The sequence below is a fragment of the Dama dama genome, chromosome 23, assembly GCF_033118175.1.
Source record: "Dama dama isolate Ldn47 chromosome 23, ASM3311817v1, whole genome shotgun sequence".
NCBI lineage: Eukaryota > Metazoa > Chordata > Mammalia > Artiodactyla > Cervidae > Dama > Dama dama.
In genome coordinates this window covers 30,391,640-30,415,698 of record NC_083703.1, presented here as the reverse complement: position 1 = coordinate 30,415,698, position 24,059 = coordinate 30,391,640, and the positions used below count along the sequence as shown (strand labels likewise).

At 41.3% G+C, this 24,059-nt stretch overlaps 1 protein-coding gene across 2 annotated transcripts in view; it reads left to right on the top strand.

Annotated features, from left to right (window-relative positions):
- The first annotated feature begins 3,485 nt into the window (after nucleotides 1–3,485).
- DCLRE1C (DNA cross-link repair 1C) overlaps nucleotides 3,486–24,059 on the top strand; it is a 34,286-nt gene continuing 13,712 nt past the window's right edge. The window contains exons 1-8 of one of the 2 annotated variants that reach the window (XM_061126272.1): nucleotides 3,486–3,699; nucleotides 12,590–12,641; nucleotides 15,204–15,288; nucleotides 17,807–17,866; nucleotides 19,544–19,599; nucleotides 20,521–20,622; nucleotides 21,021–21,093; nucleotides 21,238–21,378. In XM_061126272.1, coding sequence (XP_060982255.1) covers nucleotides 3,591–3,699; nucleotides 12,590–12,641; nucleotides 15,204–15,288; nucleotides 17,807–17,866; nucleotides 19,544–19,599; nucleotides 20,521–20,622; nucleotides 21,021–21,093; nucleotides 21,238–21,378 — 678 coding nt within the window. In that variant the 5' untranslated portion in view covers nucleotides 3,486–3,590. The remainder of the gene's footprint in view (nucleotides 3,700–12,589; nucleotides 12,642–15,203; nucleotides 15,289–17,806; nucleotides 17,867–19,543; nucleotides 19,600–20,520; nucleotides 20,623–21,020; nucleotides 21,094–21,237; nucleotides 21,379–24,059) is intronic. The other variant, XM_061126273.1, reaches the window with a different exon arrangement.

Here is a 24,059-nt window from a genome sequence, read left to right as displayed (position 1 = left end):
TCCGTGGAATTCTCCAGGCTAGGATACTGGAGTGAGTAGCTGTTCCCTTCTCCAGGGGATCTTCCCAACTCAGGGATCGAACTCAGGTCTCCCACATTGCAGGTGGATTCTTTACCAGCTGAGCCACCAGGGAAGCCCTATATACTCTCTAATTTTTTTTTTTTCAAATCTATTGAGCTATCATTGAAATGCAATAAAAGCACATATTTAGCAGCATGTAATTCAATAAGTTTTGGCATATGTATATACCTGTGAAATCATGACCACATCAAGTTAATGAACTTGTTTCCTTATGTACAAAGTTGACTGTTGATTGCTTTCTGTCACTTTAGATCAGTTTACATTTTTCTTTAATTTTATATATGGCATAATATAGTATGTACTCTTCTTTTGTCTGGCTTCTTTTGCTCAGCATAATTATTTTGAGACTCATCTCTGTTGTTTTGTTGTATTAATCACTCATTCCTTTTTCCTCCCAATTGTATTGTGATATAATTTATATATAACATTGCATAAGTTTAAGGTGAACAACATAATATCTTGAAACATGTATATGCTGCATCAACATGATCACTACAATAAATCTAGCTAACATCCATCACTTCATATAGTTAGTTTTTTTTCTGTGATGAAAACTTTTAATATCCACTTCTTCAGTAACTCTCAAGTATACTCTGGGCTTCCCAGGTGTCTCAGATGGTAAATAATCTGTTTGCAATGTGGTAGACCTGGGTTTGATCCCTGGGTTGTGAAGATCCCCTGGAAGTGGGCATGGCAACCCACTCCAGTATTCTTGCCTGGAGAATCCCCATGGACAGAGGAGCCTGGCCGGCAGGCTACATTCCCTGGAGTCACAAAGAGTTGGACACGACTGAGCGACTGAGCGAAAGTATACACTACAGTATTATCAATTGTAGTTGCTATGCTGTACATTCCATTCCATAACTTTTCTGTTTATAACTGGAAGTTTGTACCTTTTGACCACCTTCACTCATCTCTCCCACACCCCTCATCCTTCTCTGGCAACCACCAATCTGTTCTTTGTTTCCAAGAGTTGGATTTCTTTAAATTCCACATACCAGTGAGATCATATAGTAGTATGTGCCCACTAAATAATAATGGCTAATATTTATTGGAGGCTTCCCTGGTGGCTCAGATGGTAAAGAATCTGCCTGCAATGCAGGAGACCCAGGTTGGATCTCTGAGTTGGGAAGATCCCCTGGAGAAGGGAATGGCAACCCACTCCAGTATTCTTGCCTGGAGAATCCCAGGAACAGAAGAGCTTGGTGGGCTACAGTTCACTGGGTCGCACAGAGTTGGACACAACTGAGTGTCTAATATTTATTGAGCTCTTAGCATTTTCTAGGGCATTGTGTGGGCTTTATTGTTATCTCCATTTTAAGATGAGAAAACTGAGTTTCAGAGAGGTTACCTTAACCAGGATCACATAAATAGTAGTGGCTCAGATGAAATGCTAATCAGGGCCTGTATTTTCTTTTCTAAAAGAATAGCATAGAACACAGTATGTGTATAATGCAAGTTATTTATATTGTCCACTGAAAAAAAAGCACAACCTAAATATATGGCTCACTCATCCTAAGAGTACACATTACATGCCTCTGGGCTATGCTTATCCATCTTCACTATTTTGTATCCTATCTTTTCTATCCTATCCTATCTTTTTATTCTAACTCCCTATTTGTCTTTATTTTCTTGTACTGTATCCATTGTGGAAAGAGGAGAGGATAAACACAGGGACAAATAAAAAAATAAGAATATGAGCCTGTCAAGACCTGTGGCCAGGAGCTTCATTGTCAGAAGTAGACACATTGGATTCTGCAGATATCAGGATCAGTGCAAGATCTGGTTTTAGGTATAGACAGCCTAGCCACAGCGACACCCTCTTTTATCCTATGACAAACCATCTTATACCAGATCAAAGGTGTTGGCAATACTAGCAGAGTATTTTACTCAGAGTAGTGACAATGGTGTGTACTCCTCCCCCCTCCTCTCCCCTTTCTCTTCTTACTCTTCCTCTCCTCCTCCTCCTTCTCCTCAGCACTTCATCAGAATCTGTAGTTGAATAGAGCTGACTGACAGGGCTGCAGGAACATGCTAATATTCCCTGAGGGTGACATTCCGATTCTTGATTTCACTGGTTAGAATGAATTGTTACTGGAATTATTCCTACATTCCCTTGTGTCTCTGTGGAAGCATTTATTTACCATGTCCTGCAAAGGTCTATCTTCAAATTGATTTGAAATGGCTTGTAAGCACATCTTAGTCATCTCTGTCATCATGGCAGGGCTTGTACAGTGCTAGCATAAAGTAGTAGCTTGCACAATGCTAAGCACAAATCATGGGTGTTGGAGTTGTGATTAAAATAATACTGTGGTGTCTAAGGAGACTTGCTACAAAGGGGGTGCAGGTAATGCTATTGCGACTATTTGGTGAACGTTAATACTTTCACAAGACTTCTCCAATGGCTCAGCGATAAAGAGTCCACCTGCAGTGCAGGAGACAAAAGAGTCATGGCTTCCATCCCTGGTTCGGGAAGATCCCCTGGAAGAGGAAATGGCAACCCACTCCACTATTCTTGCCTGGGAAATCCTATGGACAGAGGAGCCTGGTGGGCTACAGTCCCTAGAGTTACAAAGAGTCAGACACGACTGAGCGTGTAGGCCCACACAATACTTTAGCAAACCTTTCCATAAAGTTGCTTGATGTTTAAAAACTCCAGACCTTTCATCTATCACCCTACCTTTTTTTTTTTTTTTTTTCATACATCTTTCTAACTTCCAGAAAACAACAAAAAACAACAAAACACCTCAGAAGAGTTGGAGGTTGGGGAGGCTAGCCGCTAAACTCTCCCTGGGATCTTTACTTATCTACCCTAAGATCATGCATCTGAGCTTGTCACAGATTGTGTAGTTTGCTCAGTTTGTAGATTATAAATGGAAACGGGGACTACTAGTTTTCGAATATACTACAAGACTGATACAATTTTCTCACACAATCTTCACGATTATCCCATAAAGAAGACACTGGGAAAGGACGAGAAAGAAGAGAAGCCGAAGCAAGCTTTCAGAAACACAGTGGACAAGAAGGAAGCGGAACGCAGTCCGATTTCAAGCCAAGCACCGCATCCCGCTTCGCATCCTTGGATGTAGTCGCCTGTTCTGGCCGTTGTCTCCCTTCGCATTCTTCTTCATGCACAGACCCAGGCAACTCTTCACCAAAGCGACTATGTGTTGTGCCAAGGTATCTGGGAGGAGCCCCACTGCTCGCGCTGCAGCCTAGATTCCACCCAGCCTCTCAGCTGTGAACGCAGAGCAGCCCAGGTGGCTGGTTTTAACCCGCAGGTGACGGGAGGCCGGAACTGACAGGGAGCTCGTTGGCACCGCCCACCCCGGACGCGGAGCTGCTCTGATTGGACTTTGCTGCGCCTGGCCGGCCAATGGTGAGGCGGTAGCAAGTTCCCGGAAGTGGCGGCGCGGCGGGCCGAGGCTGGGGCTTGCGCGGCGGGTGGAGGCTGGGGCTCCCGCAAGCTCACTTGAGAGGAGACTAGTTCGCAAAGATTGACCGACGCTATGAGCTCCTTCGAGGGTCAGATGGCAGAGTATCCAACCATCTCCATAGACCGCTTCGACAGGGAGAACCTGAGGGCCCGTGCCTACTTCCTGTCCCACTGCCACAAAGGTGAGTGAGCGCAGCGCGTCGCCTCCTCCCGGGCACCCGGGCTGCGCTGGATCCGGCCCCTAGAGGAGGTCACCCGTGTCTGGAGAGAGGGAAGGCGAGGTTCTTACAGGAGGAAGTGCAGGCTTTGGGAGGCGGTGCGAGAAACGAGCTTCGACCTTGTCCCAGCCGGGCTCTTCAGTCTATCCGAGGCTTTCTTATCCCTCGTACTGCGGGACAGACAGCAACTACCAGTTGCCACTGACCCACGCCACTTTGATCTGCCACAACTGTTCGGTTCTTTTGAAAGCTCTCCCAGTGCCCAGTAGTCAGAGGTTGACGGGTATTACTTAGTTCTTCCCCCACATCCTCGGGATTATGTTATAGAGACAAGTTTAGATGAAATTCTTCCATACAGTTCAGTTTAGTCGTTCAGTCGTGTCCAACTCTTTGCGACCTCATGGACTGCAGCACGCCAGGCTTCCCTGTCTATCACCAACTCCCAGAGCTTGCTCAAACTCATGTCCGTCCAGTCTGTGAAGCCATCCAACCATCTCATCCTCTGTCGTCCCCTTCTCCTGTTGCCTTCAGTCTTTCCCAGCATCAGGGTCTTTTCCAATGAGTCAGTTCTTCGCATCAGGTGGCAAAAGTGTTGGTTCAACTTCAGCAACAGTCCTTCCAATGAATATTCAGGACTGATTTCTTTTAGGACTGACTGGTTTGATCTCCTTGCAGTCCAAGGGACTCTCAAGAGTCTTCTCCAGCACCACAGTTCAGAAGCATCAATTCTTCGGTGTTCAGCTCTCTTTATAGTCCAACTCTCACATCCATATATGACTTCTGGAAAAACCATAGCTTTGACTGGACAGACCTTTCTCTGCAAAGTAATGTCTCTGCTTTTTAACATGCTGTCTAGGTTTGTCATAGCTTTTCTTCAGAGGAGAAGCGTCTTGTGCCATACTCCTACACACAGATTAGCAAGCATGCAGGCACTGAAAAGTCCTGTCTGTAAGCTCAACGAAGTGCAAGCTCCCCTCCCTTAGAGATCTTCTGTCTAGAAGTGGGATGCGGGTTTCTTTTATAGAGAGCCAGGTCGGGTAACTAGAATACTAATGTTTCACAGCTGGAAGTTGTTAGGAATTAAGCATGGCATCACCCGCTAATGATAAGGCCCCAAGGCTAACTGCTCCAGGCAAGGCTGGAGCATCTCTAAAATGTTTTAGCCAGTCTCCAGGGCTGGGGTACCTGCTGATTTCACAACCACTTTCCATTTTAACATCTGACATACTGACTGATAGGTCACTAACTTTACCTATGAAAACAGGTTCCATATTCATTGTGCTAATTAGCACAGCCTTGGGCATTGACCAGAGATGAAGCGTAACTGAAGCAGTCTGGAAGCTGCCTCTTGAGTGTGGACTTCCAGAGTAGCTTAAGTAGGATCCCCAACCCTTATTTTGAGGAGTGACTCAGATACTTATCCAGGTACAAATCACACCGTGTAATATTAAAGTAAACTGCAGATACCAAAACTTGCTCCTTGTCGCGTGGTTGATGTGAAGACCAACTGTTGTCTTGTGTGTGGAATCAGTCACTTTAAGGTAGTGTAAGTTGATGAAATTTCTGCTTTGGGGAAATGCCTCTGCTTTCCAGCTCTCAGCTCCTTTTTTGTTTCTCTCTTTAATGAGAAAAATCTGGACCTCCTTTCCTGATTCACGGAAGAACTTAGGAGCCTCTGTACAGTCTTTCTGCGTCTTGATAACATTTTTGTTTTTGCCTTGTTTTTCATTGGGAATTCACTGCTGGGTGAGAATATTTTTACCTTTTCTGTTGAGTCTCCCTGGGAGGTGTCTGAACTCACATGTGGTGGCCACAGTGAAAGAATGGATTCAGGGCTTGGCCTTCGTATTTTGCAGTAGCGAGTTTGGAGAAAGAGTTCATATTCATCTAAAGGAATTTGTATGTTTGCTTGTTTTCATTTTTATATGTGTATTTATATTTTTACTTATTTTTTTAAATTGAGGAATAGTTGTGAAATTATCATCATTAGTTTGTACATTAAGGAAGACTTTCCTGTCCAGCACTTTATAATAACTTTTCCTGTTCTCTGATCCCATGTGGGTCTGTTTTCCCAATAAGGATGCAGACTCATCAAGGACAAGAACTGTCTTTCTGCTTTCTGAGGTTTGCCGCATTGCCCACTGGTGGTTTATAACCATTTTGGGAAACAGACTTCTTGTGCACCACACACCCCAAAGCCAAATTCAGATACTGAGTCCCTAACTCCCAGTGTGGCTGCATTTGAAGAAGGGACTATTAGGAGGTGATTAAGGTTAACTCCAGTGTTCTGGAAAATTCCATGGAATGAGGAGCCTGGTGGGCTACACTGCATGGGGTCGCAAAGAGTTGGACACAAATGAGTTACCAGCACTTGAAGGTTAAATGAGATTGTAAGGGTGAGGTTCCAGTTTGATAGGATTGGTGGCCTTAGAAGAAAAGGAGGAGCGCTCTCTCCCTCCATATGCACAGTGAGGAAAGGTGTGAGCACATAGCAAGAATATGGCTGTTTGTAAGGCAGGAGGAGAGGCATCCCCAGAAACCAACCTAGTCACCTTAATCTTGAACTTTAGCTTCCAGAAGTGTTAGAAATGCATTTATGTTTAAGCCTCGCAGACTTTGATATTTTGTTATTGCAGCCTGAGCTGACTGACACAGTATGTCTGACAAGATCTATGACCTGTTGTTAACACATGCACAAAGACTGTTAGTATCACATCTTGATGAAAGTTAAGGTGGGCCATGGGCCTGCTTGATGCTTGTTTATGGCCCATCTGGAATCCAGTGCTGTGCTCAGGGCAGACCTGACTAAGCACCAGTGAGTCCTGGAGGACAAGAGGGGACCCATAGCCTTAAGACAGTGGCCCAGAGGTGGGGAGGACCCCTTTGGAGACAATTTAAGATGATTTATTCTGGTCAAGGAAAACAAAAAAGGCCCTGGAAGAGAGACTCTGGGTGCAGTCCTTGTTGTTGTTGAGTCGCTCAGTCGTATCCAGCTGTTGTGACCCCACGGACTGTAGCCCGCCAGGCTCGTCTGTCCATGGGATGTCCCAGGCAAGAACACTGGAGTGGGTTGCCATTTCCTCCTCCAGGGAATCTTCCTGACTCAGGGATCAAACCTGGGTCTCCTGCACTGCAGTCAGATTTTTTTTTTACCACTGAGCCACTACCATCACAAAGTAAACTCATCCAGGTTCCCTTGACTGCCCATGAGGAAGGAGTCTAGGGTGTTGGGCTGGGCTGTCTTGATGAAACAGAGTGCTGCCCACTGAACTGGTTTGGGAACATGGAGCAGAGTCCTGAATCAACCTTCTATATGTCATGACTCAAACAGTTTAGAAACTACATAACAGAGAGTCCTGCTCTGGGATGCACTCATTGTCCTGAAAAGCCTGGACCAGGGGTGACGTGAGGAGATGCACCCTCTGAGGGGGCAGGTGGACTGTCCTGTAGAGGCATGTGTTTGGTCAGTGTCAGCCACGTGAGTTGTGGTGATGCCTTGTTTTCATTAGTTTAAGGATCATTGCATACACACTTGAGGGTGTGTGTGTTGGTAGTTCAGTTGCTCTGTTGTGTCTGACTCCTTGTGACCCCATGGACTGCAGCATGCCAGGCTTCCCTGTCCATCACCAGCTCCCAGAACTTGCTCAAACTCATGTCCATTGAGTTGTTGATGCCATCCAACCATCTCATCTTCTGTTGTCCCCTTCTCCTGCTGCCTTCAATCTTTTCCAGCATCAGAGTCTTTTCCAATGAGTCAGTTCTTCGCATCAGGTGGCTAAAGTAGTAGAGTTTCAGCTTCAGCATTAGTCCTTCCAATGAATATTCAGGACTGATTTCCTTTAGGATGGACTGGTTGGATCTTCTTGCTGTCCAAGGGACCCTCAAGAGTCTTCTCCAACACCAAAGCATCAGTTCTTCAGCGCTCAGCTTTCTTTATAGTCCAACTCTCACATCCATACATGACTACTGGAAAAACCATAGCTTTGACTAGACAGACCTTTGTGAACAAAGTAATGTCACTGCTTTTTAATATGCTCTCTAGGTTGGTCATAACTTTTCTTCCAAGGAGCCAAGTGTCTTTTAATTTCATGGCTGCAGTCACTATCTGCAGTGATTTTGGAGCCCCCCAAAATAAGGTCTGTCACTGTTTCCAGTTTCCCCATCTATTTGCCATGAAATGATGGGACTGGGTGCCATAATCTTAGTTTTTTGAATGTTGAGTTTTAAGCCAACTTTTTCACTCTCTTCTTTCACATTCATCAAGAGACTCTTTAGTTCTTTGCTTTCTGCCGTAAGGGTAGTGTTATCTGCATATCTGAGGTTATTGATGCTTCTGGCAATCTTGATTCCAGCTTGTGCTTCATCCAGCCTGGTATTTTGCATGATGTACTCTGCATATAAGTTAAATAAGCAGGGTGACAGTATACAGCATTGATGTACTCCTTTCCCAATTTGGAACCAGTCTGTTGTTCCATGTCTAGTTCTAACTGTTGCTTCTTGACCTGCATACAGATTTCTCAGGAGGGAGGTAAGATGGTCTCGTATTCCCATCTCTTTAGGAATTTTCCAGTTTGTTGTGATCCACACAGTCAAAGGCTTTGGCATAGTCAATAAAGAAGAAGTAGATGTTTTTCTGGAACTCTCTTGCTTTCCTGATGATCCAACGAATGTTGGAAATTTTGCTTCTGGTTCCTCTGCCTTTTCTAAATCCAGCTTGGAAGTTCACAGTTCATGTACTGTTGAAGCCTGGCTTGGAGAATTTTGAGCAATACTTTGCTAGTGTGTGAGATGAGTGCAATTGTGGGGTAGTTTGAACATCCTTTGGCATTGTCTTTTTTTGGGATTGGAATGAAAACTGACCTTTTCCAGTGTTGGTAGTGAATAGGGTAATTAGATATTTTTCTTGTGGGTTATTGCCATGCTACTTAACATTGTCTCCCCAACAATCAAGCTTGACTGTCTTTGCTTTCATCAGGGGTGGTAATGGGCAGTGTTTACATAAATGCAAATGAAAGTCAGTTTTGGTAAATGATTTGAGGAGGAAATGACTTTCAAAATAACCAACTTAGTTATAGTTTTAAGTAAAATTAATTTCCAGCAGCATTTATGTTATTAATCTTAAAAGAGCTGGAGAAAAGTTATATAGAGAGAATACTTTTGTTTTAAGTAGCTTTAAACCTACTAAACTTATCAGTTTTTAGAAAACTTACAATGAAGATTGTTAATTTGTGGTTAGACAGCAATTTTATGGCTGAATACTATCCTTCATGCATGTAAACCACAGTTTTCTTTATCCTTTCATCCACGGGTGGACACTTACGTTGTTTCCATGTCTTGACTGTTGTAAATAACAGTGCAATGAACCTGGGGTGCAGACATCTTTCTTCAGATAAATACACAGATTTGGAATTTCCAGATCATATGATAGTCCTGTATTTTAATTTTTTGAGGAAATTCCATATTGTTTTCTATAAAATCGGCTGCAGTAATTTGCATTCTCACCAACAGTGCACAAGGGTTCCCATTTCTCTACATCCTTTTCAACATTTGTTATTTTTCTTTTTGATAATAACCATTCTAATGATATGAGGTAATATCTTATACTGGGTTTGATTTACATTTCACTGGTGATTAATGATGTGGAACATCTTTTGATGTGCCTGTTGGCCATCTATATGTCTTGGGGAAAGTGTCTATTTAGATCTGCCCATTAAAAAAAACCACACTGTATTGATCATTTGTTTATTTTTGCTTTTGGTGTCAGATTAAAAAAAATCATATCAAGACCCATATCAAGTAGCTTACTGCCTATGTTTTTGTCTGGAAATTTTATGGTTTCAGATCTTACATTCAAGTCTTTAATCTGCTTTGAGTTAATTCTTATGTATAGTATAAGACAGTGGTTAGGTTTCATTCCAAGCATAGCAACAAAGACCCAGCATAGCCAAAAATAAAAAAGTAAAGATTTTATATACATATAAACAGCTATGGATTTGGGAGTAATTTGTCTTAAATTTTGAGGTGGGCATGGTAACCCACTCCAGTATTCTTGCCTGGAGAACTCCATGGACAGGGAAGCATGGCTGGCTACAGTCCATGGGGTCACAGAGAGTCGGACACAACTGAGTGCCTAACACTTTCACTTTTTATCATAGATTAATTGACACTATATATGTGGGTTTATTTCTGGACTTACTATTCTGTTTTGTTGATCTATCTATGTGTTTTTATGCCAGTACCATGCTGTTTTAATTACTATAGCTTTGAAATACATTTTGTAATCAGAAAACATATCTCCAGTTTTGTTGTTTTTCAGGACTACTTTGGCTTCTTGGGGGTCTTTTGTGGTTCTATACAAATTTTATGATTATTTGAACTTTTTCTATGGATAATGTCAATGGAATTTTGATATTGGTTACATTGAGCCTGTTGATTGTGTGGTATGGACAATTTAACAATATTGATTCCTTCAGTCTATGAACATGGAATGGCTTTCCATTTATTTGTGTCATCTTCAGTTTCTTTTATTAATGTCTTATAGTTTTAAATATACAAGCCTTCATTTCCTTGGTTAAATTTATTCCTAGGCATTTTATTCTTTTTGATGTAGTTGTGAATGGGAGTGTTTTCTTAATTTCTCATTCTGATGGCTTGTTATTAGTGTGTAGAAATGCAACAGAATTTTGTATGTTGATATCCTGCAACTTTAATGAATTCCTTTATTCTACAGTTTTTTGGTTGAGTCTTTAGGGTTTTCTATATATGTATAATGCTGTCTGTAAGTAGCATCAGCTTTACTTCTTCCTTTCCTCTTTGGATGCATTTTTTCTTGTCTAATTGATCTGCCTGGGACTTGTAATACTATGTTGAATAAAAGGAAAAGAGTGAGCGTTCTTGTCTTGTTCCTGATCTTAGAAAAATAGCTCTCAGTTTTTCACCACTGATTATGATGTTTGCTGAGAGCTTGTCACATATGGCCTTTATTATATTAAGGTATGTTCCATCTGTACCTGGTTTATTGAGATTTTTTATCATAAATGTATATTGTGTTTTGTCCAGTGCCATTGTGCATCTGTTGAGATGATTATATGATTTTTATCCTTTATTTTGTTAATGAGATTATCACATCGATTGATTTGTGGATGTTGAACCAAGTTTGCATCCCTGGAATAAATGCCACTTAACCATGGTGTATGATCCTTTTAATATATTGTTGAATTCTATTTGCTAATATTTTGTTGAGGATTTTTTATTCTATGTACATCAGGGATATTAGGCTGTAATTTTCTTTTTTTGTGTGGTGTCCTTATCTGGTTTTGGTATCAGGGTAATACTAGCTTCATAAAATGAGTTCTTTGAATATTTGTAGAATTCAGCAGCAAAGCCATCAGGTCTGGGACTTTTGTTTGTTGGATTTTTTAAATTACTGATATTAGAAAGGATATTTAATGTTCTTAATGGTAATCAGACTGCTCAGATTTTCTGTCTCATCATGATTCAGTCCTTCTAGGTTGTATGTTTTTAAGAATTTATCAATTTCTTCTAGGCCGTCCATTTTGTTGGTGTATAATTGTTCATAGTAGTTCCTTACTCTTTCTTTTCTGTGGCAACAGTTGTAATAACTCTTCTTTTATTTCTGATTTTATTCATTTGAGTCTTATGTGTGTCTCTCTTTTTTGTTGGTGAGTCTAGCAAAGACGTGCCAAGTTTGTTTATCTTTTTAAAGAACCAACTGTTAGTTTCATTGATTTTTCTCTGTTGTCTTTTTAGTCTCTATTTCATTTCTTTTTGTTCTAATTTTTGTTATTTCCTTCCTTCTAATAGTTTTGGGCTTTGTTATTTTTCTAGTTCCTTGAAGTGTAAAATTAGGTTGATTTTTCTTATTTCTTGAGGTAGAGATTTATCACTTGCACTTCCCCCTTAGAATTGTTTTTGTGCATCACACATATTTTGGTATGTTTTATTTCCATTTTCATTTGTTTCAAGGCATTTTGAAATTTCTCTTTTGATTTCTTCTTTGGCCCACTGGTTGTTCAGTAGTGTGTTGTTTAATCTCCATATATGTGTGAATTTTCTAGTTTTCTTGTAATTCTAGTTTTATACCATTGTAATTGGAAAAGATGCTTGATATGATTTTAATCTTCTTAAATATATTGAGACTTATTTTGTGGCCTAATATGTGTATGTCTTGGAAAATGTTTCCTGTGCATTTGAGAAGAATGTGTTCTGTTGCTTTTGCATGGAACGTTCTGTATATATTTGTGAAGTTTGTCTACTCTAATGTTCATTTAAGTCCAGTGTCTCTTTAATGATTTTCAACCCAACAGTCACAGTTGGCTGAGAAGTTAATGAAACTCTTCTTATTCTGGCCTAAGCCTAAATGGTTTCCTCAAGGATTCCCTGGAAGCAAACTTGAATTTCCAGATGGACTAACTTAGTGACTGGAATTGAAGGGGTCAGGGAGAGCATGGTCCGAAGATGGTTGGATTGAAATAAGAAAGAGTAGAGGAAAATGATGGGAGCAGTTCCAAGTGAGACCCTGGCCATGCATTCTTCTGTGGCTGCTCCAAGTGGTTTAGATTCTGCCCTAAGATACAGAGGCTCATTCTCCTTTTAAATGGCTTCTGTTGGCTCAGAGATGGTCAACTTTGGTGCTTCTTGTCCTATCTTCAGTGGATTCTTCACTTGCAGAAGCAAGAGCTCATACAAATCAATGCTCCTATAAAAGTGAAACTCTCATTTATTTTCTCTTAAAAGGAAGTCTATAAAGAACAGACCACTTGGTTTCCTTGGGTCAAGGAATCCTCTGAAAAAATAATGTGTTTATGATATCTGATTCTTTTCATGTTTTCAGATCATATGAAAGGATTAAGAGCCCCTAGCTTGAAAAGAAGGTTGGAATGCAGGTAATTTTTTCTTGCTATTTATTTGTGTGTGCTTTTTTAAGTAAAAATTTTAATTGAGCTGTAACATCTACATAGAAAAGTACTTACATCATAAGGAAACAGTCTGATGAACTTTCTCTAGTAAACACATGTGTAGCTTCTGCCCAGCCTGAGAAATAGAACAGCAATAACCTGGTACAGAGCTCTGTCCCTCCCCCACTCAGTCTTTGCCACTCACAGATAACCTCTCTTCTGACTTCTGTCATCATTGTTTAGCTTTTGGTTGTAAAATCAATTCTATTTTATAGATGAGGAAACTGAGGAACCAGAGGGGTTAAATTAGTTGCCCAAGGTCACACAGCTAGTAAAGTGGCAGGACTAGGATTCCCACCAGGTCTGTATGATTTTAGAGCCTGTATATTAGTTATCTATTGCTGTGTAACAAACTACCCACAAGCTCAGTGGCTTAAAATAACCCTAATCATGTATTCGCCCTCTCTTCTGTTTCTGTAGGTCAGGAGCTCTGACAGGGCATAGTGGGGATGGCTGGTTTCAGCCTGACTGGGTATTACATGGGGCTGATGTTACATCATGGAGGCTTATTCATTCAATGTCTGACACCTGGGTTAGGCAGACTCAAACAGTTGGGGCCCTTTGGGTATCTACACCTCTAAAAATATCTCTTCAGCATAGTGGTTTCAGGATAGCTGGAGTTTTTAAAGGAAAAAAAGTATACGTCCCAAATGAGAGCTGTGTTAGTCACTCAGTTGTGTCCGGCTCAATTTTGTGACCCCCATGGACATAGCCCACCACGTTCCTCTATCCTTGGGACCTCTCCAGTCAAGAATACTTCAGTGGGTTGCCAAATCCTTCTCCAAGGTGTCAATCCACCCAGGGATTGAACCCAGGTCTCCTGCATTGCAGGCGAATTCTTGACCATCTGGCCACCAGAGACCTATAAAAGAGAGCTAGTGGCAGCCATATTGTCCAGAGATCTAGACTTAGAAGCCCTGCAGTATTACTTCCATCACGTTCTGTTGGCTAAGGCAGTGACAAAGGTCTGTTCAGGTTCAAGGGGAGGTCAACACAGACCCCTTCTGTCAGTGGAAATTCCATGACCATTTTGTTAAGAAGACCGTGTATAGTTGGGGGGGATATATATTAACATGGCCATTTTTGGAAAGTATGATCTGTCATAGAGTGTATTCCTAACCTCTAAACTGGAGTGTCTGGACTCTTTGTGATCCCATGGACTGTATTAGTCCATGGAATTCTCCAGGCCAGAATACTGGAGTGGGTATCCTTTCCCTTCTCCAGCAGATCTTCCCAACCCAGGAATTGAACCGGAGTCTCCTGCATTGCAGGCTGATTCCTTATGGCAGAAAGTGAAGAAGAACTAAAGAGCCTCTTGATTAAAGTGAAAGAGGAGAGTGGAAAAGTTGGCTTAAAACTCAACATTCAGAAAACTAAGATCATGGCATCTGGTCCCATCACTTCATGGGAAGTAAATGGGGAAACAATGGAAACAGTGACAGACTTAATTTTTTTGGACTCCAAAATCACTGCAGATAGTGACTGCAGCCATGAAATTAAAAGACGCTTACTCCTTGGAAGGAAAGTTATGACCAACCTAGAGAGCATATTAAAAAGCAGAGACATTACTTTGCCAACAAAGGTCCATCTAGTCAAAGCTATGGTTTTTCCAGTAGTCATGTATGGATGTGAGAGTTGGACTATAAAGAAAGCTGAGCGCCAAAAAATTGATGCTTTTGAACTGTGGTGTTGGAGAAGACTCTTGAGAGTCCCTTGGACAGCAAGGAGAGCCAACCAATTCATCCTAGGGGAAATCAGTCCTGAATATTCATTGGAAGGACTGATGTTGAAGCTGAAACTCCAATATTTTGGCCTCCTGATGCGAAGAAAGACCCTGATGCTGGGAAAGATTGAAGGAGGGAGGAGAAGGGGACAACAGAGAATGCGATGGTTGGATGGTATGACTGATTCAATGGACATGAGTTTGAGTAAACACCAGGAGTTGGTGATGGACAGGGAGGCCTGGCGTGCTGCAGTCCATGGGGTCGCAAAGAGTCGGACACGACTGAACTAAACTGAACTAAACTAAACTGAAACTGGAGTGTTGAAGTTTTAAAGTTTGTCATGAAGTTGATTTCTGCCTACTAAAAACATAAACGGAATAGATTTATATGAAGTACAAGGCAGATGTCTTCTGTCCCCTTGCCCCTTCTGCAGAGGTAGTTTATCCAGGTATCTCTCCAGACACAGCTGATCCTGTAAAATGCATGTCTTTAAGATGAGAATGGTGAGGACCAGCCTTTGAGGAGGTCAGAAGGCCCTGTCCAGTCTGTCCTCTGCTTCTTCCATGTCCCTTTCCACCATCATGGGACTGAAGTGGTCACTGGACTGTTGGGCTGCTAAGAACTATTCTCATACGTTTGTGCCAGCACAGTTTCTGATTTATTCGAGACAAGTGACACACATTGATACATATTTCCTAGTCATCCAGATGGCGGCTCATTTTGAATTGCACTCAAATGACTTTTTTCTTTTGTCTTTTCTCCCCAGCTTGAAGGTTTGCTTATACTGTTCACCTGTTACTAAAGAGTTGTTGTTAACGAGCCCGAAGTACAGGTTTTGGGAGAAACGAATTGTAAGTTTTGTTTTTTAAATGACACTAATTCTTTTTTTCAAGTGGGAAATGTTTTTCGAGGTGTATTGAACAAAATATTGTCGTTACTCAAAGCCCACTTCCTCACACAATGTATTTATCCACAGTAAAAAACACCATGTTGATATTTAGCCTTTGCAATTCATTAGTTTAGAAGAAGTTCACATTTTATTGTTGTTGATTTTTCTTTCTTGTCCCCCAACATGTTGACCTAGATGTTTAATTTTGTCTAATCTCACAGGCGGTCTTGCTGAGTTGCATTTTAATGCTTTAAAGTGTAAACTGTTTATTGACAGAATTAATAAACCTTTTATTTAGATCATGGAATAGATTAGGAAAAATAACATAGCTTATGGTTTACAAGAAAAGTAAACATAACATCATTTATAATAAAGAACCAAAATAAAAGTATAATGGATAATTTTGAATCTGGCCATATAAAATGGATCTCTCCAATAGAAAGTTATAGTAAAGGGGAGGAAAACAAAGCATGGTATGAAAATGTGAAGATGGCAGGCAAGGTTATGTCATAACAGTCACTGCTCTAAATATAAATGGATTTATTTCAACTTTTGATCAGAAGACAAATTCTTGATTTAGGTTTAAAAAAAAATAGATCCCCAAGTTTTGGTCTACAAGACACATAGATAACACTAAAGGAAAAATGCAGGTTGAAGTGGGGGAAAAATAAAGGGAAAAGATATACTCAACAATTAGAAACTAAAAATGCCAGAGTAGGAACTATTATATCATGCAGAGAGTTGAAGGCAAAAAATATCATTAATTTCAAAGAGTGTGTTTTTTACTATTCAAAGGGACAGCCTCTTAAAAGTATCAAGAAGATGCCACTTTGTGATTGGGGAACTAAGATCCTGCAAGCTGCAAAGTGCAGCCAAAAACAGAGAAAAGATATAAACATATATGCAACTAACAGACTAGATATAACTAACTAAAAGACCAGATATAACTAACTAACAGACCAGATATAACTAACTAAAAGACCAGATATAGTAGTCCCTGATCACTCAGTGACTGATCAGAGAAACAACCACAGTGAGTAGATAGAATTAGGTGTCCTTATATGGATTAAAACCATCAATAATTGGGGGAGCTATCAGAGAGTCCTGAACAAGAGTCTGTTTGATGTCCTGACTGCTGGCAACTTTCAGCTCCCATGTCCGCCTTTCCCTTCTGCTCTACATGTGAGCAAACTGATTTTTAAAAAAGTTTACACCTTCCTTGGCACCTACACGGCATTCCAATATGCAAGCCCAGGCCCACCACCACAGTAAAAACCAGGACCACTCACTCCCATCTTCTCAGGCCACACAAGCCACTTTGTCCCTGCCTGGGTTCCATCCTACCTACCATAGAAAATAAACTACCACGGAAAATAAAAAGGAAGATGAATAAAAGTAAAAGCTGGTCTGTAGAGAAATAAAGATAAACTTCTGCCAAGGCTGAAAAAACAAAGATGCATATAAAAATAACAAATGATATAAAGGAAAATAACTTAATGAACAGCAGTGCCTTGCTTTGAAAGTTAATATAGTATATTCAATAATTTAGATAGAGTGGGTAAATGCCTGGAAAAGTAGGAAAATCCCAAATTGAGTCAAGAAAAGTAGACAACTTGAATAAAGAAGTAACCATCAAAGACATTAAAGCAGTTGTCAAAGATCTCTTCTTAAAAAAATCCCCAGGCCCAGATGGTTTTATCTTGCCTTTTGCCAAATATTCAAAGAACAAATAATCCCTATTGTAGGAGACAATAAAAAGATAAGCTGCTCAACTTCACTGTCAAATGGATAATGATAATACATGGGGAAAAAAGGCCATTTCTATATGAGCACATGTGAACATCCTAATACTGAATCTAACAGTATTAAAAAAATAGTACCTCATGAATAGTATGTGTTTAATCCAAAAATGTAAGGTTATTTTCACACCTGAACCTCACTGTAGGTATTATGACATCAGTGGACTAAGAAGATGAAAAATTACCTTCATTGATCAACTACTTACTGAATGCCTCTCTGTGCTGGTTGCCATTCTATAAAGTGTGTGGATAGCTTCTTGAATCTGTGAATTAGGCCAGCATATCACAGACTGATGGCAGACTGTGCTCAGCAGCAGAAAACCTAAATATAAAGAACATGTGACTACATGTTGTACAAAGACTCAAGTTGAATGGGAATGGGAGGGTTGGGGAGGTGAAGGGGGGAAATTGAATTCATAGTAGAAATGCTGTGTGTGAGGATGTACATGTTTGTAAGGCATCCAATATATACATATTGACACATCAACCTCAAGAAGGGTGTAATTATAACTTTATCATGTTTTCAAGCTGTAAAACTGTTTTTATAGTGAAATCAGAAATTGTTCCACTGAAAGTCTGTAATATCTCTTAGTTCCCTTTCCGTGTTTAGATGGCAAAGGCATATAAAGTCATGAAAGACTGTGTACAATATGTTATATACCTGATGTCTTATTTTAATAGGTATCAATTGAAATTGAAACTCCTACCCAGATATCTTTGGTCGATGAAGCATCAGGCGAGGTAACTAAATATTAAATATTGTATTTCTAAAAGTTGTTATTTAGCATTAAATGATTATCTTTCTCCTTGATTTTGAATGCTCACTTAGCCAGAAATAAAATTTATGGTAGATGAATGAGTTTGTAAGGAAAAAAAAGTTTGTGATGTATTTATTTTCTACATTTTAGGGACTGACCATTGCTTCTACTCAATTCCAAGGACAGAATTGCTTCTATTAGTGTCACATGCTAGTTATAGGGGTGCCATAGTAATGGTATGATTACTATGTAGTATGACTGTCACATGTACTAAGTTGATTATAATGTTAGGTATATAAAACAGTGTTTAATGTTTTTGCAGCAGATTTATGTATATGGTGACTTTTTTTCTGAATCATTTTCTTATTCAAGAAAAAGACATTGTTCAAGTGGATCTAGTTTACTTTTTTGTCCTAAAATTCAGACGCAGGTACTTTTGTGTTGTGCATTCAATTTTTTTCTTTAATAGTAACTAGGATTGCGGACCCACCATTTATGTATGTATTTATTTTTATCTCAAATCATACGTCAGGCTGGGAGGTGTTTTCCTGTCTTACAGAAAATCCAGTTAACATTTGTTATGTAGCCCAATTAGAAGCTGCTTTGTTGCCACATTCAAATCTGAAGAGTGTCCTTGGTGGTGTGGCTGTCATGGGACAGGGATGGACTTCTCACATGTCCTCCCCGGAGGAGATCAGACACTGAAGTACTTTCACAGTAACTGTTCCGAGGGAGGGGGAAGGGATGGCGTAACCTTCCTAAACGCCCTCCTGAGCTCCATTAGCTGGCACTCTGGGGAGATGCTCTCAGTCCCTGGCGGCCTGTGTCAGTGAATGGCTTTCTCAGAATTGGGCAGCAGGCAGCAGGCGGCCCTCCCTGATCAGAGTCCTGCCGCCCCCCTCTGGTCCTTTCTGTTTCTTCTCACTCACTGAGGCTTGTGTGTTTGCCTCCAGCTCCAGCCAGCGGGAGAGCCTGTTTTAAAGGGGCCTGAGGAATGAACGATGTCAAACATAACTGGAGGAGTTACTATGATGGAGCATAGCCAATTAACAATGTTGTCATGGTTTCAGGTGAACGGCGAAGGGACTCAGCCATACATACACATGTATCCATTCTCCCCCAAACTCCCCTCCCATCCAGGCTGCCATGTAACATTGAGCAGAGTTCCCTGTGCTACACAGTAGGACCTTGTTGGTTATCCATTTTAAATACAGCATTGTGTCCATGTCCATCCCAAACTCCCTAACTATCCCTTCCCCCCATTCTTCCCCACTGGTAACCATAAGTTCATTCTTTAAGTCTCTGAGTCTGCTTCTGTTTTGTAAATAAGTTCATTTTTATCATTTCTTTTTAGATCCTGCGTGTAAGGGATGTTATATTTCTTCTTCTCTGCCTCACTTCCCTCACTCAGTATGATCATCTCTCGGCCCATCACTTCATTTCTTTCTTCCCAAGAGTGGAATTGCTGTGTTGTATTGGAACTCTATGTTTAACCATTTGTTTTGTGAATGAGGATTCCACTTGTTTCCAGAATTTGGAGAGTGGGGAAAGGAGAAAGATACAGCATGTTCTTGAGAAGTACTTGTTCTACCCAGGAGGGCTTTGTTTAGCTGGGTCCTAATGATAACTTCTATTATTGTTATTTTTTCTTTCTTTTTAGAAGGAAGAGATTGTTGTGACTCTTTTACCTGCTGGTCATTGCCCAGGATCAGTTATGTAAGGGATTCATCTATTTCGCCCATTTATTTTGTGTTGATATGTATTACATTTGTAGAAATAAACTTGTAGCGTCTAGAAAATAACTTGTACCAGGAGATTTGCTTCTTGTGATGGCAATTCCTTTAACCTTCATTTCCAGGGCTAAACTAGGGGGGACTGGGGCACAGGTCAAGTTTGAAACATGGCTTTCTTACAGTGGAAGACTTCAGTTAGCAATCTTTCCACGGGCTTTGCATTTTCTCATCATGTGGATCTTTCTCTCTGTGAGCAGGGGTGATCCCTGTATACAGTCGAAGGTGCTAATGCATTTTAGGGGACATCTCTTGCAAACTTAGCGATATCACCCATGTATTTTTTTCCCTCTTTGGGAAGACGTGGCAGCTGAGGGTTCAGTGTGGTTTAACACTTTGGGAATTACATCAGCACCGTACCACAGTGGTTGTGTTTGGCAGGCAACATGGGCCATGGATTTAGTATATGTTTGTATTTAGTATATATTTAGTGGGCTTCCCTGGTAGCTTAGCTGGTAAAGAATTCACCTGCAATGCAGGAGACCCTGGTTTGATTCCTGGGTCAGGAAGATCCCCTGGATAAGGGATAGGCTACCCATTGCAGTATTCTTGGGCTTCCCTGGTGGCTCAGATGGTAAAGAACCTGCCTGCAGTGTGAGAGACCTGGGTTCGATCCCTGGGTTGGGAAGATCCCCTGGAGGAGGGCATGGCAACCCACTCTAGTATTCTTGCCTGGAGAATCCCCATGGGCAGAGGAGCCTGGAGGGCTACAGTCTGTGGGGTCGCAAAGAGTCAGACACGACTGAGTGACTAAGCACAGCACATATATTTAGTATATGGATTTAGAATAAATTTATTAGAATTTTGTATGAGACTTAGAAGCCACTGAGATCTATTTTCTTTCCAGGTTTTTATTTCAGGGCAACAATGGAACTGTCTTGTACACAGGAGACTTCAGATTGGCTAAAGGAGAAGCTGCTAGAATGGAGCTTCTGCACTCTGGGGGCAGGTACTGGGCTTTGTGGAGTTCTGGAACCTTAAGACTGCATTGTTTTAAAGGTTTTATTGTGTGTTTCTCCCCACTAAATATCAGCCTTTGTTTCTCTTAGAAATCTAACTGGATTATAATAATATTTGTAACAGGAAGGCACATTTTTCCTCTTGAAATGAGGGGATGGTAACATTCCATGTGTTGATCAGGGTGGTAATTACATGAACTGGTCAAAATTCACTGAACCATATATGCATGAGCTGTATTATTTCATCAAATGGAAATCATTTCCCAACAATGTTGATATAAGAAAAAATCCAAATGACAGAACAAACTGTAAAATAACTGAAAGTGTAGGCTTCCTATTTTATTTCCCGTGCAATGAGTCACACCCCTTGTTTCAATTTTGTTTTCAGAGTGAAAGACATCCAGAGTGTGTACTTAGACACAACTTTCTGTGACCCAAAATACTATCAAATTCCTAGTCGGGTACGTCTCCCTGGAGCACTGCTATATTTCTTAAGAGGGCGGTTTGGGGAGTAACAGATGGGACGTTAATTGTCCTGTTGCTGTGGGTATCTGGGAAGCCTGGGCGTGGAGCAGTGTTAACTGCCTTTGAACCTTCATGCCCAGGAGGAGTGTCTGCGTGGAATCCTGGAGCTGGTCCGAAGCTGGATCTCACGGAGCCCCTACCACGTGGTGTGGCTGAACTGCAAGGCTGCCTATGGTTACGAGTATCTCTTCACCAACCTCAGCGAGGAGTTTGGACTCCAGGTACCTGACGACTCTTTCTTTTCTGTTGCTCTAAGCTTCCATCCTCCCGTCTCCTCCTCTGCTCCCCTTCTTCATGCCCGCTCCCAGCATCCCCCAGACTGAAAACCATAACAGATGGACGCAGTCTTTACTTACTTTATTTTTGGTTGTGCTGGGTCTTCGTTGCTGTGTGGGGTCTTCTCTAGTTGTGGCAAGCGGGGGCTACTCTTCATTGCAGTGCGTGAGCTTCTCATCACAGTGGTTCCTCTTGTTGTGGAGCGCAGGCTCTAGGGCATGCAGCCTTCAGTAGTTGTGGCACAAGCGCTCAATAGTTGTGGTGCGGGCTTAATTGCTCCGTGGCATGTGGAATCTTCTTGGATCAAGGATCAAACAGGTGTCCCCTGCATTGGCAGGTAGATTCTTCACCACTGAGCCACCAGGGATCTGACAGCCTTTGTCATCTTTATTTGCTTCCTTTTGGGAGAATTGACAGTGGGAAGAGCCCTTTGGTGAGAAGTCCCCTAAAGAATGTATTTTTTTTTTTCAAAATCACGGGTCATGAAATTTAGTGTTTGTGACCAGCAATGAGAATACATTTGAACTAGGAAATATCTGAGGGAGTTGCTTACAGTTAAAAGTAATCACTGTCATGTGAAAATTTACATCAGGAATCAGACACGTGCCTATTTAGACCTTCCTTGTGTTAACCACAGGGCTTTGTCCTACTAAGTCCATTGCTTATCATTAAGTCAAAAATTCCTTTAATAGCCAAGACCTACTGAACATCATAGCTTAGCCTCATCTATCTGAAAATGTGCTCCAAACACAGATTAGCCTGCAGTTGGACAAAACCATCTAACACAAAGCCTGTCTTACAATGAAGTGTTGGGAGTCTCAGGTAACTTATTGAATGCTGTAAGTGAAAACCAGAATGGTTGTGTGTTCTGGACGCACACAACCATTCTGGTTTTCACTTACAGCATTCAATAAGTGTGTGAGCTGTTCACCCTCGTGATCACGTGCCTGACCAGGGGCTGCGGCTCTGCCTCTGCCCAGTATCCCAAGAAAGGAGTGTGCCACAAATCGCCAGCTTGGGAAAAGATCACAATTCAAAAACGTATTTCTTACTGGAGATCATGGTCAAAAGTGTACGGAGAATACTGTCCTGGGGCACTAAGCCCCTCCCCCTTGAAGGAAACACGTCAGGTCAGGCTGGGAGTCAGTGTTCACCTGTCCCTTCCATGGGAGCTGAGTGCTGGGCTCTTGGGAACCCCGGCAGCGAAGTGAGCAGAGTGACCGCTTCTGGCAGTGCCCACAACCCCTGAGAGAAGATGGATTTTTGGTGGTGGCTCTGAACAAAACAAATGCTGGAACGAGTTGGACGTTTAAATATTACTTCATTTGGCATCTTTTATTATCGATCCTCTGGTTAACAGACTTCTACCATGAACTTAACACTTATATACAACATAATTTAGTAAAACTAAAAAGGTTTAGTGCTTTTACATTTGAAATTTAAACAATTTCTGCCCCCCCCCACCCCCACCCCCCGGCTCTCCATAAGCCTTACTTCCTAAGTCCTTCTTTCCTTAATTTCTTCCTTAAGTTTTCCTGTCCAAATATTTTTGGCATAAAGCTCCCAATTCTCCATTTTGGGACAGATCTGCTTTCATTCTGAGATTGTGGTTCCTATGTGGTTTTGACGTTAAAATGGCCTTTTAAATAAAAATCACAGTAATTATATGTTGTGTATGTGTGTGCACACTTGCATACATTTTACAGTCTGCTTTTTTTTTTCCCCTCATGTCCTTTCTTGGCAAAATATAAAGCTAGCCACCACCTGTCAATCCTGAATTTGTTTTGTGAATTTCAGTGGTGTGTGAAATCTACAAGACTGGAAGCTCCAGCTCAGAGGCCTGGCAGGGAGAAACCCTGGGCCTGGGAGGTGCCCAGGGATGGTGGAGAGGAGGCAGGTCCTAGGGAGGTGACCCTGGAGTGAGCCCTCTTGCAAGTCTCTTAATCCCTCTGTAGGGAACAGAAACAACTTTAGAGAAGGAGTTTAACAGGGAGTATAGGGACTTCTCTGGTGGTCCAGTGGTTAAGCCTCTGCACTCCCAGTGCAGGGGGCACAGGTTCCATCCCTGGTTGAGGAACTAATATCCTACATGCCTGGTGGGAAAAGAGTACACAGAAATGGGGAGAAGAGTGAGGTTTTTTGACAGAGGATCTGAGATGAGATCTGAGGGATGATTTATAGCAACCCTTTCAAGCACCTTCACTTTCGCGAGGATGAAAGTTTCCCTATGTCTCTCTGTACATCTCAGAATTTACCTCTTTTTTTATCTCCTTAGGCCAGAAAAATCCATTTGTTTTTTCTCCTTGTTAGTCATTAGGAAAACAGGCAGTGAGAGGAATAAGGCTAAGTCACAGTCAGGCTTGGATTCTTTCTACACCTGTGTGGGTATTTAATTTCCACACTGATTTAACATTAGTCTAATCTGTTTTGTTATTCAGACTTCAAAATTAGAATGCTTTGGGGAGGGTGCTATTTCATTATCCTTGTATCAATTTAGGTACTTGTTTACTCTAAAATACCCAGAAGAGAAGATTTAAGTAAAACCGACATGTTGGTTTTAACAATTTAAAATGTATTAGCTTTAAAATTCTGAAGGTGGCTGAGCTTTGTTCTGTTTTGCTTTGTT